Here is a 17,260-nt window from a genome sequence, read left to right on the forward strand (position 1 = left end):
CACAGTGACAAATCAATTACATCTGCTAGTTTTGCAACATATTTTCAATGCTATTCACCATTGATTGGTACTGATTGTAAAGATGAGGGAAGGGCAGCTTCTCTTGTTTTGAAATGAACACATTAATAGGTGTGCTTTGATTTACCTGCTAACAAATACACAAAGGAAAATACGAACACCTGCACACCCCCAGTTCAGTATTCATTCTCCTCCTTCAGAGCGTTGAACATTCCTTCAAGTTTTGTGAATGGGTTCAAAAAGGCCATTTTATATTAAAATAATATATTTGGAATAGTTTTATATTTCCATGATTTTTATATTTTAACTTCTATAAAAGTGGGTGTATTTGTTAAATGTTAATGTTTTTTTTTTTTTTTTAATTCTGAGTAATGCATCATTTAAAATTCCATTAATAACACTCCAATCACATACTGAACCTCTTTCATTCATATTTAATTAATGATACACTGAACGCTGATTAATATTAGCAACCCTGTGTCTGTGTGTAATAACTCACGTTCATGATGAACTCATATTATGTTTGGGGTTTCGTACAAGTGTGCAACTTCAGTTACACTGAACAAAAATATAAACGCAACATGCAACAATTTCAAAGATTTTACTGAGTTACAGTTCATATAAGGAAATCAGTCAATTGAAATAAATTCATTAGGTCCTAATCTATGGATTTCACATGACTGGGAATACAGATATGCATCTGTTGGTCACAGATATCTTTAAAAAAAAAGGTAGGGGCGTGGATCAGAAAACCAGTCAGTATCTGGTGTGACCACCATTTGCTTCATGCAGCGCGACACACCTCCTTCGCATAGAGTTGATCAGGCTGTTGATTGTGGCCTGTGGAATGTTGTCCCACTCCTCTTCAATGGCTGTGCGAAGTTGCTGGATATTGGCGGGAACTGGAACACGCTGTCGTACACGTCGATCCAGAGCATCCCAAACATGCTCAATGGTTGACATGTCTGGTGAGTATGCAGGCCATGGAAGAGATTTTCAGCTTCCAGGAATTGTGCACAGATCCTTGTGACATGGGGCAGTGCATTATCATGCTGAAACATGAGGTGATGGTGGTGGATGAATGGCACAACAATGGGCCTCAGGATCTCATCACGGTATCTCTGTGCATTCAAATTGCCATCGATAAAATGCAATTGTGTTCGTTGTCCGTAGCTTATGCCTGCCCATACCATAACCCCCCCCCACCACCATGGGGCACTCTGTTCAGAACGTTGATATCAGCAAACCACTCTCCCACATGATGCCATACACTCTGTCTGCCATCTGCCCGGTACAGTTGAAATAGGGATTCATCAGTGAAGAGCACAGTTCTCCAGCATGCCAGTGGCCATCGAAGGTGAGCATTTGCCCACTGAAACTGGTTACGACGCCGAACTGCAGTCAGGTCAAGACCCGGGTGAGGTAAACAAGCACGCAGATGAGCTTCCCTAAGACGGTTTCTGACAGTTTGTGCAGAAATTCTTCGGTTGTGCAAACCCACAGTTTCATCAGCTGTCCGGATGGCTGGTCTCAGATGATCCCGCAGGTAAAGCAGCCGGATGTGGAGGTCCTGGGCTGGCGTGGTTACACGTGGTCTGCGGTTGTGAGGCCGGTTGGACGTAGTGCCAAATTCTCTAAAACAACGTTGGAGGCGGCTTATGGTAGAGAAATGAACATGCAATTTTCTGGCAACAGCTCTGGTGGACATTCCTGCAGTCAGCATGCCAATTGCACGCTCCCTCAGAACTTGAGACATCTGTGGCATTGTGTGTGGGACCAAAACTGCACTTTTTAGAGTGGCCTTTTATTGTCCCCAGCACAAGGTGCACCTGTGTAATGATCATGGTGTTTAATCAGCTTCTTGATATGCCACACCTGTCAGGTGGATGGATTATCTTGGCAAAGGAGAAATGCTCAATGTGCACAAAATTTGAGAGAAATAAGCTTTTTGTGCATATGGAAAATTTCTGGGATCTTTTTTTTCAGTTCATGAAACATGGGACCGACACTTTACAAGTTGCGCTTACTTTTTTGTTCAGTGTATTTTCTTCATATGAGTTCCTATAAAATTCCAGAATAACTATATTATTATGAATAGAACTTAAAATAAGTTATATTGCATGTTGCTTGAATTGTTTTCTAAATAATGCACCTCTGCTGCAGAGTGTAGTGTGAAGATCATTTATTATTCATTCCACATATTAGATTTCAGATATTAATATAGAATCTGATCCCATCAGTTAGAGTGTGTGTGTCAGCATGTGTGTTTCTTTTTTTAAGCGTTCATTTTGCTCCTGTATTCTAGTCGGGAGCTCACTAGACATAGTTTAAGTGATTTGAGCTCACACACATTTCCTAAACAGTGATACAGGGGGTACACAGGAAGTAGCATATTCACCTGGGGGGGGGGGGGGGGTACACAGGGATAGCAAATTCACCTTAGGGGGAGGGTACACAGAGAATATATATGCTTTTACCATATATTTTTCCTATGGTGAAAATGTGCCATGCTTTCACTGTTCTTTATTACACTTTATAATGGGAATGTAGGCTTTTCACTATGTGTTATTACACTTTGCTATGCTTTCACTACTTCACTATGGGAAAGTTTTATAAGGGTAACACTGAAGTGCAATTTATATTCAAAGGAATATGGAAGTGAAACTGCATGTGTTAGTGGTTTCTGCATTGGGGGATTTCCAGCAGTGGTATTACACACAGTATTATGAGAGCTTCCAAAGCATATACACTACCAAACACTGCGAGCTCCAACCTCCAGTTTCATTTAGAGTGTATCGTAAGTCTTGCACTCTTTGTATGACAGAGTAAAGAGTGCACAAGAAAGAAACAGACCCTCAGCTCTAACAGGTGCTAAGATTAGACAGCTTTCAGTTTAAACACTTTTGCACTTTTGACCTTGAACCGTTTCCTAACGCCCTGCCTCGCAGAGAGAAACTGCTCCTAGTCAGTAATTCAGGAGTGTTGTGATTCACTAGCAGGGGGGTGAGGGTTTCCGGGCTTCACTTTAGTTCCCTATTCTAATGATACTGCCATTTACTAGAATAAACTACACCCAGAAACATCAGCAACTAAGCTCACTCAGTACTACAGATTGCTTTATTGTTACTTGAACACTTTGTGCTTTACTAAATCGAAGAGTTACCTACGAATTACCAGTTTCAGTAAGAACGCTGCATGCGGTCCTGTTTACACATATACTGATCTGTTTAGTGCAGTTAGTGTGTGTGTGTGTGTACACCTTTACAAATATTAGTAAACACGGAGGCTATGGAGTTGGTATTGTTGATAGCTCTATAATGTACAAGGCAGCAGGCAGGACAGACACACAGACACAAGGCGGACTGACAGGCACAGGGGCCTCAATCATTCTCCCTGTCCTCCTCCTCTTCTTCTGTAAACTGCTTTGATGATAGAGAATTATACTGTCACTGCTTTATAAGACTTTGCTGTGGTTTTACTATGGGAAACTTAATCATCTTTTCACTGTGCTTTATTCCACTTTGCTATCTTCTTACTATGGGAAACTCTTATCAGGGAAGCTAAGCTCACTGCAAGGCTGGTGTGCTCTGCTTGTGGTTCTGTTTGCATTCCTGGTGTCATGTGATCACCTCTCAGAGCTCAGTCACATGCTGCAGTGCTGTGCTGCTGTAGTTCAGCTGCTAATCCCCGCTGTGTGTGCTGAGAGAAATCACAAGGTAGAGAGACAGGGGGAGAGGGCAGGAACAGAGTGGTCGCTTTTAGTCCTGTTGTGACAGAACTTGGTTAGGACATTCTTTAGCACAATGAGAGAATCGCTGCAAAAAGGAGGAAGAATGATTTTCATGAGTCTGCGTGCAGTCTCTGTTTCAAGCTCCAAGAGTAAGTACTGTAGCACCAGCTTACATTCTCTGCCGTCTTTATGACGTGCTCAGTGCTATATCATTTGAAGATAATGGTTTGAGGCTGTTTTTATCAAACAATGTAAAGTCAGTTTTCATATATTACATAAAGAATACACCATTGGGTTTTGCTGTTGGGTGAAAATAGGTTTGTTTTAATGTTCCCCTGAGCCATCTCTGTGAAAGGCTGTGTGTGACAGTCCCTGAAACACACAGAAGCACAGGAAGCTGAGTTTATGTTTCTGTGCAAGGCAGGGAGGGGCTATGATTTTGATCTTCCCCTTTAAAACCTATTTCCTCTTCCTTGTTGAAAAACACAGAATGAATACAGTTTAGCAGTGGCACTGATCCCTCACACCCCTGGAGAAAAAAAACAGGAGGGCGAAGAGGAGACAGTAACAAGAAAAAAGCACTGGGACCACCCCATTCAACCTCTGAGTCCCCAGAGTCTCACGGGCTTGTTCAGGTAACAATGTCTGTTTGTGTGCATTGCATCCTGGGGACAGTTGAGCAGCTCTTCCTGTTTAGCAATAACTAGTTGGCCCAGTGACAGTGAAACAAGTGCTATTCTAGATACCAGCTTGCTTATTGCGCCATGGGTACACTGATTCTCAGAGGGACAGCGGTAATGCATATAGACAAATGAAAGTAACTCTGAGTAAAAAAATATCCAATAGTGGCATATACAGTATTATCCAATATATGTCTATCCCTTATGAAAGTCTACCATGGTATTTTTGCATGGTGTTTATTTGGCTAAATTTTGATGTATTTCCTGTTTGTACTGTAAAAATTAGAGTTTTGGTGTCATCCATACAGTATTATTCAATGTATCCAACATATTAGGAAGGCTTAGCAGATAGATCCCAGATTCTCTCTCACGCTCTCATATTTTCACCAGCTCTGTTATATTCAGACCATTTTACTAACTTAATGATCCCTTTGACTATTGCAAGATAGAAATTCTGTCAAATTTTTTTTTCAGAATACATGGAGAACAGGATTGGTCAGCCAGAGAGGTCACCTGACAGTTCCTCTAAGCCCCGCACATCGCCAGCTGTCGCCCAATCAGGAGAAGAGAATGGCATTCTCCAGTTGTCCAGTGGTAAACCATTACCTAATATTATTAATGTGGTCACATTATCCACTTAAAATGGGTATACATTATTAAAGGTTTTGATGGTTAATAACATTTATTTGTTCAAAACATTTAAATAATGTTGTGGAAAGCTTCATGTCAAGTTATAACTAGAAGGTGTCTAATGAATGCCTGAGTAACACATTCTTATAACACTGCATGGCTATAGCAGGTCTAACAGTAATTCCTTTATAATACGTTTATAGACACAGTATTAACCTATTATACTGTTACATTTATTCATTTAAAACATTCAGGACCATAACTAGAGCTGGTATTCTACCGAGGTCAAGTTGAGATTTCAGGATATAACTGGCAGTATTTATATGACTGATTGGTATTTATTATTCAACCTCCAAATCTTTGTTACACAGCAAAAAACAGAGAAAACGAAGGAGCCTTTTGTACTTTACCAGAATAATTACATGAGCATCAGCATTGATTATGCAAAAAAAAAAAAAAAAAAAAAAAAGCAACCGAGGACACGACACGACCTCTGTGTCGTCATAGCTAGTTACGGCCATGACCACACTCATTTAAGGAAAATTATCTTTATGATGGAGTTATTCACTTTCTCGATCTTCCACCAGGGTCCCTGTTTTTACAACCGTTGTTAATTAATGAACACAAAGTGTATTGTAAAGCAGGAGAATGAAAGAAGCGGTTTAGTGTTTGATAAGGGCAGAGCCGCGTTGTTGTTGAACAGTGTTGTTCTCTCCTTTAGACTCCGTGGGGCTCATTCACTATGATTTTGCAAACAACATCACATCGTCAGATCTCTGCAACCCGGGATCGGAGCGGCACGAAGGTAAAGGATCGTAAAGAAGCAGGCAAACCTTTCAGCTCCGGCCTGAGTCAACGCAATGTGAAAGGGCTTGCAAGTAGAGTAAAACCTGTACAATCCGCCGTTATAATAAATTAAATAATAATACTAATAATAAACACAATAACACTTCAGGTAAATTTGACTTTTTCTTACTTATGAAATACTTGACCTGCTGCTTCTAGCATCTTTCACAGCTCTGCAAGACTACAGTATAGATTTCGAAACGGTTCTAGGCTTGTAAAATCAACAGGTGATTTTCTCTAATAGGCATTAAGGACAGGTTGCTGGAGGACAGTCTTTGAGAAATTGATTTCTTCTTGTGTCCCCCTCCTGGCTCTCGCTGTGTGTTGCAGGCCAGTACAATGGGAAGGTGCTGCTCATCCTCCCCTCCAGTTCTTCCTGCTGGGCTCCTGGGTTTGATTTTGAGTTGTGTCGTGGTCTCCTGGCCAGGCAGGGGATACATGTGAGTACTAGAGAGCCCTTTGTACCTTTCTCAGTGTACTGCTTTGATATTACTGCAGAGAGCAGAGCAGCTTGTGTGAACCATCTCCTTCTAAAACTTCACTGTGGTAAAAGCACAGCAGAGTGGAGTAAACCACAGAGTAGATAATGAACCGGCCCCATTCTCAAAGTCAGCTGCTTTGGTATGCCATAATAAAAGCATGTGTAATTTATTGAGCATATATTTAGAGTTACTTATATAATTTGGTGAAGTGTAAAAAACAATAAAGACCGAGTACAGATTGGTTGGAAATATCAGTCAGGCCTTATTATTGTTTATATTCTCATTGTCTGTTTCAGGCATAAGGACTCATTACTATGAAATGCCATTAAAATATTATTAAAATTAGGGGTTTTGTTGTGTGCGCGTGTATGTCTGTCTGTCTCTATCTGTGTGTGTGTCTCTATGTGTGTGTGTGTCTTTCTTTCAGATCCCAGCAGAAGATTTGGACCAGCCCCTTCACAGCTCTCTTGACAGACCTGAAGTGAAGCGATACCTTTTATTCAACTCCACCCTTTTCCATCTCTTCCTCGCTCCGGTCAGTGAAAACTCTGCCTTCAATACTAATAGTGCACGGTCACTACCATGACTTGAAAAGAGTGCTCTCTATGGCTTTTGAATCTATTTTCATATGTCTTGTCAGCACCAGCTTTAAGAAGTGCAGACTAAGGCTTTGATTTGATTTTTACATTTTCAAGCACCAGCAACATTATCACAGCTAACCAAGGCCTCTTTCATGTTCTTACCTCTTATTGGTCCTTCTTTCAAGGAGTGCTGACCAAGCTTCTAAAATCCCTTTCGTTACTGCTCACCATTGAAAGCAATATTTTCATTGTCTGCTGGGCCCCTTTCTATGTAGTGAACCTGCGACAAACGCTTCAACCAGAAATCTTTTTCAATGACTGTAGAAAAACTTCTAGTTAGAATGTCTATCATTGAATTTGACTCTTCTTTTATAAGCTGTTACATCTTTTCTTGTGTAGAACATGTCGTGCAGTTTGGGCGAAGCTTCAAAATGACGTCTCTTGTACAATAAGAGACACCCTGCACACAACTGCTTAACTTATTATAAATTTGCATTTATGTAAAACATAACTCTCCCCCACCCCGGACGTGAAATTGTTATGTTCAGAATCAACTGCCACGTTCCTTCTATAATGCGTGGTGGTTTGTAATTGTAATTGTAACCCTACTCTCTGTGTGTCTCTCTGTGTGTCTCTCTCTGTGTCCAGCTGCTGTACCTGGTGACCTGGTGTGGGCTGTACTCGACCTTTCACCTCTTCCTGCAAGGCACTCTGGGGAGCTTTTTCTGGCTGTTCTGCCTGTCTCTCAGCCTCCTCTCTGTGCTCCTGACTGGAATGGTCCTGCTCCTTCTCAATCGACACACCCGCCAGGTATCATATTGAACAGCTTCACACGCCCCATCACCTCGTTATGATATTTACAATCATTCCGAGCGGGTTGGAGTTCTGTTGCATCTCCAACACTAAAATCCTATTTCTCTGTATCAGAATCCACCTGGCATTATCTGAATGAGGCCAGGTGAGTATAACCAACTGAGAACCACTCAGAATGACTATAAATGTCACAGAATGCAATACAACATAAATGCAAAGACATCTGAAGCTGCTTACTCTGCAAAATAGAAGTTAGCATGTCAGACTGCTGTAGTTCTATCAAGCTTTACAAGAGCAACCCTTCTAAAACTTTACTGAAGTAAAAACATAGAAATTGCAGCATAGGCAAGCCTGGTAAAGAACAGTGACGTATGGTAAAGCATATTAAAAAAACATGGCAAACCAGGGTAAACTTTGAGATAATAAAGCACAGTGGTAAAGCATAGCAAAGTGTAACAAAGCATAGTGAAACCATGGTAAAGCATAGCAAATTGTAATACAGCACAGAGAGGTATGGTAAATTATATTTAAAAACATGGCAAAACATGCTAAACTATATTAAATATAAGTGGGAGATGCGTGGGTGAAGACTGCTAATTTACTATGCAAAATTACTGTAGTAAACTCTTATAAGGCAATGCTTGCTGTAAACAGTACAGAGAGAAAATCCAATAGAATTACAGCAAATTGTGAAGACATTCTAAACCATGCAGAAATCAGAATTCCATGTCTTCTACTCATTGTCTCCCAGATCAATATGAACACGGACGTGCAGCTGGTCTGTGCTAATGAAGGGCTGTGCAAGCACAAGGTCCTGGCTGGGCTGTCTGACACAGTGAGCCACTGCACCAGCCTGCACCAAGTATCCTTCCAGCAGCCCGGGCAAGGGCCTCCACCAGCCTCCACAGCCCAGCTTATAGAAATCTTGTACAATGCGGTTTAGCGTGGTTTCTCATTGCAATCGAATCAACTATCCGAATCTGGTCCTGCGTTTACTGGCACTTATAAAACATAGTAACAGTGAAGCAATGTGCCTGTACCATGTTGTACCACACCAATTTCATTTATATCATCTTTTTCATGTGCAAGCATCCAGGTTGCTCGATAGTAAAAGGCCAAATCGTTTTGGGCTTAGATTTAAAAATACTGACAGGCTCAGCTTTCCGGATACAATTTGTTAGTGCATTCCAAAGTGACGGAGCTTGAACACCACAAGCCCTCACACCCGTAGGTTTGTAAAACGAGTTCTTGAAATAACCAAGAGGCCATCAAGTGTAATAAAGCACAGTGAAAGCATGGTAAAGCACAGGTAAGCATTGTAAAGAATTGCAAAGCATATTATAAACATGGCAAACCAGGATGAGGTGTGGTAAATGAAGACTATCACTATAGGAAAAGCATGAGAAAACCATTACATAAAAAACGTTGGGATCAAATACCATGTTAACTTGTGGAACTGTGAAGTTGTGACTTGGATTAAAATGCATTCTAAATCTGCCTTACTTACAGGAAAACACAAATTGAATATCCTTTATAAATACACTGAATCAAATACAGTCAGTTTGGCAGCTCACACGTGTGGACCGACGGAAAAGTTTGCCTTCAGATAAATTTGATAACAAGACAGAAGAACGGCAATTGAACATAGAACAGAAAGACTGCTGTTCCATGTGCCATTCCTCAGCACTTTACTTTTAAAAGTTATGTGTTTACTTTTAAAAGAAACTAAATACTGTCCATAATCCAAACAAATGTATTTGAGAAGTAGAATATGTCCAATAACATGTGTTGGAAGAGAGATAGCGCTGTCCATTAGAACCACTGCAAACTCTTCAGTAGTTTGTACTGCAGGGGAAACACTGGAACACTTCTACACTGTAACTGCTCCCACCCTCCTTATAAAGCTTTCCCATATTGGTAGTAAATGCAGCCACATGTAATAAAGAACAGTGCAAGCATGGCAAAGCATAGGCTGGCATTGTCAAGAACAATGACGTTTGGTAAAGCATATTAATTAACATAACAAGCCATGGTAAACTATGGTAAATGCATAGTATAGCCGTGAGAAAAGTATGGGAAAAGTGCAAAAATACGTTAAAACAACACGTGGTAAATTTGTCCAAGGTTTCTTTCCTTGAGCCCTGACCCCTCCAGCTGTTCTTCATTTATTTCGACCTGTCGGACTGCCAGGTGAGGCTGACTGAGCTCCTAGAGGAGATGAGTTTCACAAGCGGCAAGCTGCAGGTGAGAACAGCACTGCACTACACACACACACTCAGAGCACACACACGCAGGCTCCCTTTCCATCTCCCCTCATGAGCTACATCAGCACTGCTCTGCACGCACACTCACACGCAGGCTCCCTTTCCATCTCCCCTCATGAGCTACATCAGCACTGCTCTGCACGCACACTCACACGCAGGCTCCCTTTCCATCTCCCCTCATGAGCTACATCAGCACTGCTCTGCATGCACACTCACACGCAGGCTCCCTTTCCATCTCCCCTCATGAGCTACATCTGTGGTTCTCAACCCCGGTTCTCGTGACCCATGCCTTCTGGTTTTCGTTCCAACTGAATTCTCAATTACTTAACTAAACCTTTAATTGAACTTCATTTGCTTAATTCGACTCTTTTATTTGTTGTCAGCTCCTAAAAAAAATTGCAGATTTAAGTTACTGATATGATTTTACAGTTAACATGAAATCTTCAACTGTTTAAGATCTGAAAACAATTAAAAAGGCTTATTACCCAAATTATCAGTTCAATGAAGGGTTTAGTTCAGTAATTGAGAGCTCAGTTGGAATGAAAACCAGAAGACACTGGGGGTCCCAAGGACCAGCGGTGACGTGACTTCTAATCAATTTCAAAAGGGTCTTTATTGGTATGTGGACCCTGTCAAGTATTCGTAAACTCTGGGTGCGTTTAAAAAACCACTAGAGCTATTCAGTACAGATATTTAACAATACAACCAGATCAGGTGTATTGAACGAGGACTGCAGGCTGCAATACATTTTACAATATACTCTCCCTAACTCCCCTTCCCCTCACTCGTTCAGTTCCCTCTCTTTTCTTCTGCTTCCTTCCCCTCTCTATCTCCCTCCTTTTCTCCTGTCTGTCTCTCCTTCTCCCCACTGTTCATCTCAAACTCTCCCCCAATCTCACACTCCCTTTCCCCCTATAACTCCTCTCTCTCCTCTGTCTGCCACTGTGATTTTGCAGTTTTTTCCCTATTGATTTTTACAGTACCTAGCTACAGTACCTTTACTATCTCTCTCTGCTTTACTATGCTTTCCCCATGCTTGACCACATATGTTTACCATGGTAACCATAAATAAGGAATGCTCTCTCCCCCTTTCCCAGTCCAAGCTTCGTCAGAAACTGTCACATCTGCATTTGGTCACTCACGTCAAGGCGGACAACCCCAGCGAGAGGTCAGAGGTCACAGAATCGGAGGAGACGCCCTTGTTGCTTGGCGATGAGGCTGAAACAGGATGCAGTACCTCCAGGAGACTGAAGGGGGAGCCAGAGCTCACCGTCATCAAAAGCCTGGTCCCCACAGGGTCAGCTCAGGTGAGAGCCTGCACATGCTGAAGCAGTGCTGATCTGGATGGCTATGTGGCACTGGTGGCATAATGTTAATGCACTAGACTAGCCTTTTTCAGCTTTCTCTGGAAGCCTGGGTTCTAATGCTAACCTGTAGTTATAATTGATGTTTGTTTGCTCGCTTTCAGGAAATGGCTTATCAACTGCTTCTCACCTACAGTGCTGTGTATGTGAAGCTCCTAGTGGCTCAGAGACTGCCTCGTGATCAGCGCCACCTGCATGCCTGGAGGGCTAATGCCCCCTGTCTCTGCCAGTACATTGAAAAGCTGCTGCAGTGCTAGACCAGGACACATGATGAACCTGTGGGTTCGAAAGACACTGGTGCTGGGGGAGTGTAGGTATATTACTATAGAGACACGGAGACAATCGTGATGGGGGGCAAATGCCCCCCACCCCCCAAGTCATCCTGAATTTATACATGTTTAAACTGATTATTATTTGCTGGTGTTGGAAGACACAGTTTGATGCTGTATGTTATCTTTTGTACTGAAAATAAAGACACATCTGGAAAACAAAAAGCAAAACAATGTGGGACTCGAGAACTTGAGAACCGAGTCTGCTTGCTTTACTAGCGTGTTATTGCTCTGATCTCTGCTCTGTTTTTTTTAAGGGTATTTATTTCCGGGTTATTATTGTCTGATAGGATGAACAATGTTTATCCTATTAAAGGGCATAAGTAACACAGGCTAGATCCGTCAAGGTATCTTTGTAACAGGAAAAGCCAGCACCATCTAGTGATCTTCTACTTAAGAGCAAGTGAGTGGTACTTGCTAATGCAAAGACAATTTTGGCTGATCTAGCATGTTTTACATATACAATACATATGTCTATGGCAGGCTTCAAAATAGGAAAAAAAAGGTAATTCAATTAGACACACTTGTCCTATACCGTGGTAATGGATCTTGTTATTTCTGAGCTGGATTTCGATGGCTCTACAAGTGCTAACAGTGGGGAAATCAGAAGCAGTGTCCTAGCTTCTTGAGGTGCAGCAGTATATTTTTTCCTGAACCTATATTTTAATCTTCCTGGTTCATTGACTTCATGTGATTTTGCATAACAAACTGCAAAACAAAACAACTATTTAAATAGCATTTGTAGCACTACAACTATTATAAGAACACAAGAAAGTTTACAAACGAGAGGAGGCCATTCGGCCCATCTTGCTTGTTTGGTTGTTTGTAGCTTATTGATCCCAGAATCTCATCAAGCAGCTTCTTGAAGGATCCCAGGGTGTCAGCTTCAACAACATTACTGGGGAGTTGGTTCCAGATCCTCATAATTCTCTGTGTATAAAAGTGTCTCCTATTTTCTGTTCTGAATGCCCCTTTGTCTAATCTCCATTTGTGACCCCTGGTCCTTGTTTCTTTTTTCAGGTCGAAAAAAAGTCCCTTTGTTCGACATTGTCAATGCCTTTTAGAATTTTGAATGCTTGAATCAGGTCGCTGCGTAGTATTCTTTGATCAAGACTAGATTCAGTTCTTTTAGCCTGTCTGCATATGGCATGCCTTTTAAACACGGAATAATTCTGGTTGTTCTTCTTTGCACTCTTTCTAGAGCATCAACTGTACTGCTTTATCACTAATATAAAAAAGATAGTCTGTTGTCATTTTCACTGAAAAGAAGGAAAAGGTGGGTGAAGAGAACACTGTTAGTGACTGGGGTAGGCAGCCAATTTTGATGTAACACAGTCAGATGAAGTGAATGCCAAGAGGTAACTGAGGTATGACTTATTGAAGCAGGTCAACCATACCGCCATGGAGAGTGCAGCCTGGTAAATGCAACGCATTGACATTGCTAGTAATCAGGGAAGGTTTTAGACTTGTTCTGCAATCTGAATGTCAGCTTGCAAGTGACTAGGGGCTGGCGTGACGCTGCACACAGCCCAGACTGGCAGCACAGATGGGCAGTTTAACACAGAGAGAGCAGCACGCTGTGGAATCACAATCAATTAGTGAGGCCACCGCGGGCGCCCAGCATGAACAACAACACAAAGCTAGAGAGAGGCCAGCCAAACAACACTGCCGCTTATCTCAAGTGATTGTAGCTCACGCAATAATACCATGGCATTTCTATTCATTGTATAGGTCTCCCATGTGCAAGCTAGGTTGAAGAAAACTGTTAGTGTAACAGGGTAGCCGTCTGCCATGTGGTGCATATTTGATGCTTGCTGACACTCACACACCGCTCTTGATGTGCAGAGCTCCTGCCCTGACACAGGAAGCCATGCTTTTTGACTGTCTTGTACCTGGGTCATTTCACCTGGAAAGGGAAATTGACCCCACCCCGTTTACTGGCTTCTTTCCTGTCAATAACCAATCAGCTGCTTTCCCCTGTTGAGTGACATGCATTGACCCAGAAGACACTCCTGAGGTGAAATGACCCAGGAATACAGTCTTCAAAACTGAGAACTTCCTGTAAAGTAATAGTCCTAAAGTAATACCAGAATAAAACGCATGTGTGCTGTAACATGTGTTTATTTAAAACTGCTCATTTGAGACATCTGTAGCTTATATAAGTGCAAAACAGCTAAGATTTATGGAACTATTTTAGCTACATCTGGTCGTACACTGGGTTAAGAAGACTGGAAGCCCTCCTTTTTAACTGTCTTGTACTTGCACATAATTTCAGCTCAACAGTGTCTTTCAGCTCATGTTAATGGATGAAAGCATGTCACTCAGTTGGGGTGGTAGATTAATTAAATTTTTTTGTGAACATTTATTTTTCATTGTTTTTATATTTTACAAATAAAGAAAGGAGATCGACAGATATAAATTCAAATAAAATTTTAAAACAAACACTCAAGAGAAAATGAGGGGTATTCTTAAACCTGCAGTTATACCTGCCATTCTAACCAAAAGTGCATGCAAACTTTTACAGTATTAATAAAATAATGTTATTTGTAAGCTTTATTTTTAACATCTGTTTTCAGAGCATTTCTTGTCTTTAATAAAGCTTCCCTCATGTTAATTAATCCACATTTTCCAACATGCAGTCCAAATGTATTAATAAGGAAGGTATTGTTAATGCTTTATTTAATTTAGGCTATTAATAGTGTGTTGGTTTTTTTCTACAGAATATTCTTATTTTGAGTATTATTTAGAGAGTTATGTTTCAAAATGTAATACTACATTTTCACAATGTCATGTTAATGTTAATATGTATGTTTACAGATTTGTTATTGTAATGGTTGTCCTCTGCTTTGAGGGAAGATGCTTCATTGTTAGTGTGAGAATCTGCCTTAGGGGAAGAAATACATTTTCTATTTATTATGTTTTACTATTGGGAGATATTGTTAAGTATTTGTGCATTTTGTTTCACTTATAAGTGTGTTCACAAGAAGTTCAGAGGTAGAGTAATTTGAAATGTTATTCAAACATTAAAACAATACCTTCCTTGTTAATACAATTGGGACTTAATGTGAGGGAAGCTTAAATGCATGCTTTATTAAATAAAGGAAAAGCTCTGAAATCGGAGATGTTAGAAAATAAAGCTTACAAATGAGATTACTTCATTTAACTGTAAAAGTGCGCATGCACCTTTTGTGAAAATAGCAAGTAAAACTTTGCAAGCTTAAGCAAATGAGCACAGAATACCCCAAAGTGTCTGATGTAAACGTGTCATTTTTTTTTTTTTTTTAAGTAACACCTCTTACAAAGCTTTCTAAATCGAAAAGTTTATAAGTTAATATAATATAAATGAACAACTCTATGGCTTCTTTCAACAGTCAAAAGTCTAAAATAACCCTGCCTAAACCAATTAATTGGAGAAAAGTCATTGAAACAAAACCCTGCCTTCTTTCCATAGTAAACCAATCAGATTGGAGATGTGTTATTCTGCCTGTGGGGCAGATCTGCCCCCCGAACAAAATTCATTGCAAATAACTAAACTGAGCGTTACGTGCACTGCCTGGCCACTTTCTTAGGATCTGTGGTCGATTGCATAAAACACCTTCGATAACAATTACAAGCATTACACTAAAGGATGCTGTGTGGATTTTTGTTCAGTGCTCAGCTGCAGTTGTTGTATGTTATGATACAGACTGTACTTACCCACCCAAACCCCATGACACCAGCATATCATGTGAAAGAATAGGGCCAGATATAAATAGCAAGACAAGGCAGCACAGCCAGTTTGCCTACACTGTAGAGAGAAGGAATGAGAAAGAAAATCTCAAACTGCAGAGGAGAGCTACCGGCACTACCCAAGGGAGAAAAAGAAAGTGGAACAGCATAACCTACATCGACAGTGTGAGATGCAGACAGATGGGGAGCCTCCAATACTGGAAACCCTGTCTAATTCAGCCCTTCTGCATAATTCAGCATCATTTATGGATCCTGACAAAAATCCCTACTGAAATGAATACTGTGATTCCCTCTACAATCCGTAACTTGTTTATCAGGCATGATTTGTAAGTCTTGTCTGTCTGAAATTAATGGAAATCTGGTACCAAGTCATGTGATCTTTCGTTTCCAAGTTTATAATCAAGTATGTTGCTTAAAAAAGCCCATGTCCCACAGGTAATGTGCTCTCAATAATTTAGGAAATGTAATTATCATATTAGTGGTGTTATAAATATTAGGTTAATTTCTAGATTAATGTAAAAAAGAAAAGAAAAATCAAGCATGACAGACAGACAGACCCTATCATACACATTATCACCAGTGCTAAAGAACGTCCTGACCAAGTTTCATCTCAATGAGATAAGCGGATCTCAATATAATGTGACATAGAGACAGACAGATCGAGAATTAGCCCCAGATTCGATACTCTCATGGATTTGTGCTAAAGAAAGCCTGTTCCGATTACAATTGACTATGAGAAAGAAAGAAAGAAAGAAAGAAAGAAAGAAAGAAAGAATCAGAGCTGTGCCTTGTACTGAACAGTTGCTAGAGGTCAGTTTGTTGAAGGAATTGAAGATTCACATATCAAACAAAATAGCTTAATTAATGCATTTTTATTTACTAAAACAACAAAACAGATGGACAGATAGTTTCATACGAGAGAGAGAGAGAGAGAGAGAGAGAGAGAGAGAGAGAGAGAGAGAGAGAGAGAGAGAGAGACAGAGCCCCACTGGGTTTGTGTTTGAAACATTCTTTGTAACCCAAATCACCTCCATAATAATAATAATAATAATAATAATAATAATAATAATAATAATAATAATAACAGGAAATTCTACATGTTTTTAATTCATTGCTCCAATGTTGGCAAAATTGCAGAACTAATCTGCATAATACATTATAGCATCAGACCCTAAACTGCAGGTTCAACGTAATTCCTGTACAATATAGTGATGTTAGATTGCAATAACAATGTTATTCTAGTAAATGATACCTTAAAACACAATAAACAATGTCATTCTAGTAAAGTATATATTAAACATCAATTACAGTGTAATTCTAGTCTAGGGACAGTAAACTGCAGATACAATGTAATTCTAGTCTAGGGACTAAACTGCAGTTACAATGTAATTCTAGTCTAGTGACAGTAAACTGCAGTTACAATGTAACACCAGTATAGTCCAGTCATCTTAAATGGCAGTAATTAGTTATAACATACAGTACTGCATCTAATGTGTACTTCCCCTATACACAGTATCTATTCTGCATTGTTTGGTGTCCTAACAATCATTTAACATGTATTGTTGTATATGGTTTGAGCCATTGCTTGAGCCATTGCAGATTGTATACTGTGCTTGACAAAATCCACCTGGCACATTTGTACACCTGGAACAGATCAAACTGCTGTGCAACTGGAGTCTGTAATGATTCCAGGGACATCAATCTAATATGTAATGTAAATAGGGCTTCTGATTGTAGTTTTTAACTGATAAAAAACCCCACCCCCTGGTTCTTGGTGGAGTTTGCTGTATTTTG

At 40.3% G+C, this 17,260-nt stretch overlaps 1 protein-coding gene across 2 annotated transcripts; it reads left to right on the plus strand.

Annotated features, from left to right (window-relative positions):
- The first annotated feature begins 3,685 nt into the window (after nucleotides 1-3,685).
- Nucleotides 3,686-11,902, plus strand: LOC121298688 (transmembrane protein 268). Of its 2 annotated transcripts, XM_041225875.1 has the most exons (11): nucleotides 3,686-3,897; nucleotides 4,238-4,383; nucleotides 4,903-5,022; nucleotides 5,780-5,863; nucleotides 6,235-6,344; nucleotides 6,814-6,921; nucleotides 7,616-7,777; nucleotides 8,532-8,642; nucleotides 9,935-10,024; nucleotides 11,142-11,351; nucleotides 11,513-11,902. In XM_041225875.1, the coding sequence occupies exons 3-11, from the start codon at nucleotides 4,908-4,910 to the stop codon at nucleotides 11,663-11,665; spliced, it is 1,143 nt and encodes a 380-aa protein (XP_041081809.1). In that variant the 5' UTR covers nucleotides 3,686-3,897; nucleotides 4,238-4,383; nucleotides 4,903-4,907; the 3' UTR covers nucleotides 11,666-11,902. The 2 variants fall into 2 exon arrangements, with proteins under 2 accessions (XP_041081809.1, XP_041081810.1); XM_041225876.1 differs by lacking the exon at nucleotides 7,616-7,777.
- The last annotated feature ends 5,358 nt before the right edge of the window (nucleotides 11,903-17,260 follow it).

This window comes from Polyodon spathula, chromosome 24 (assembly GCF_017654505.1).
Source record: "Polyodon spathula isolate WHYD16114869_AA chromosome 24, ASM1765450v1, whole genome shotgun sequence".
Taxonomy (NCBI): domain Eukaryota; kingdom Metazoa; phylum Chordata; class Actinopteri; order Acipenseriformes; family Polyodontidae; genus Polyodon; species Polyodon spathula.

What these genes read in the sequence shown, in the direction of transcription:
- LOC121298688 (XM_041225875.1), top strand. Translation starts at nt 4,908, where the DNA reads ATGGAGAACAGGATTGGTCAGCCAGAGAGGTCACCTGACAGTTCCTCT. An exon ending in TGGCCAGGCAGGGGATACAT is followed by an intron (nt 6,345 to 6,813) that starts GTGAGTACTAGA and finishes TCTTTCTTTCAG; the next exon opens with ATCCCAGCAGAAGATTTGGA. An exon ending in TCCCCACAGGGTCAGCTCAG is followed by an intron (nt 11,352 to 11,512) that starts GTGAGAGCCTGC and finishes GCTCGCTTTCAG; the next exon opens with GAAATGGCTTATCAACTGCT.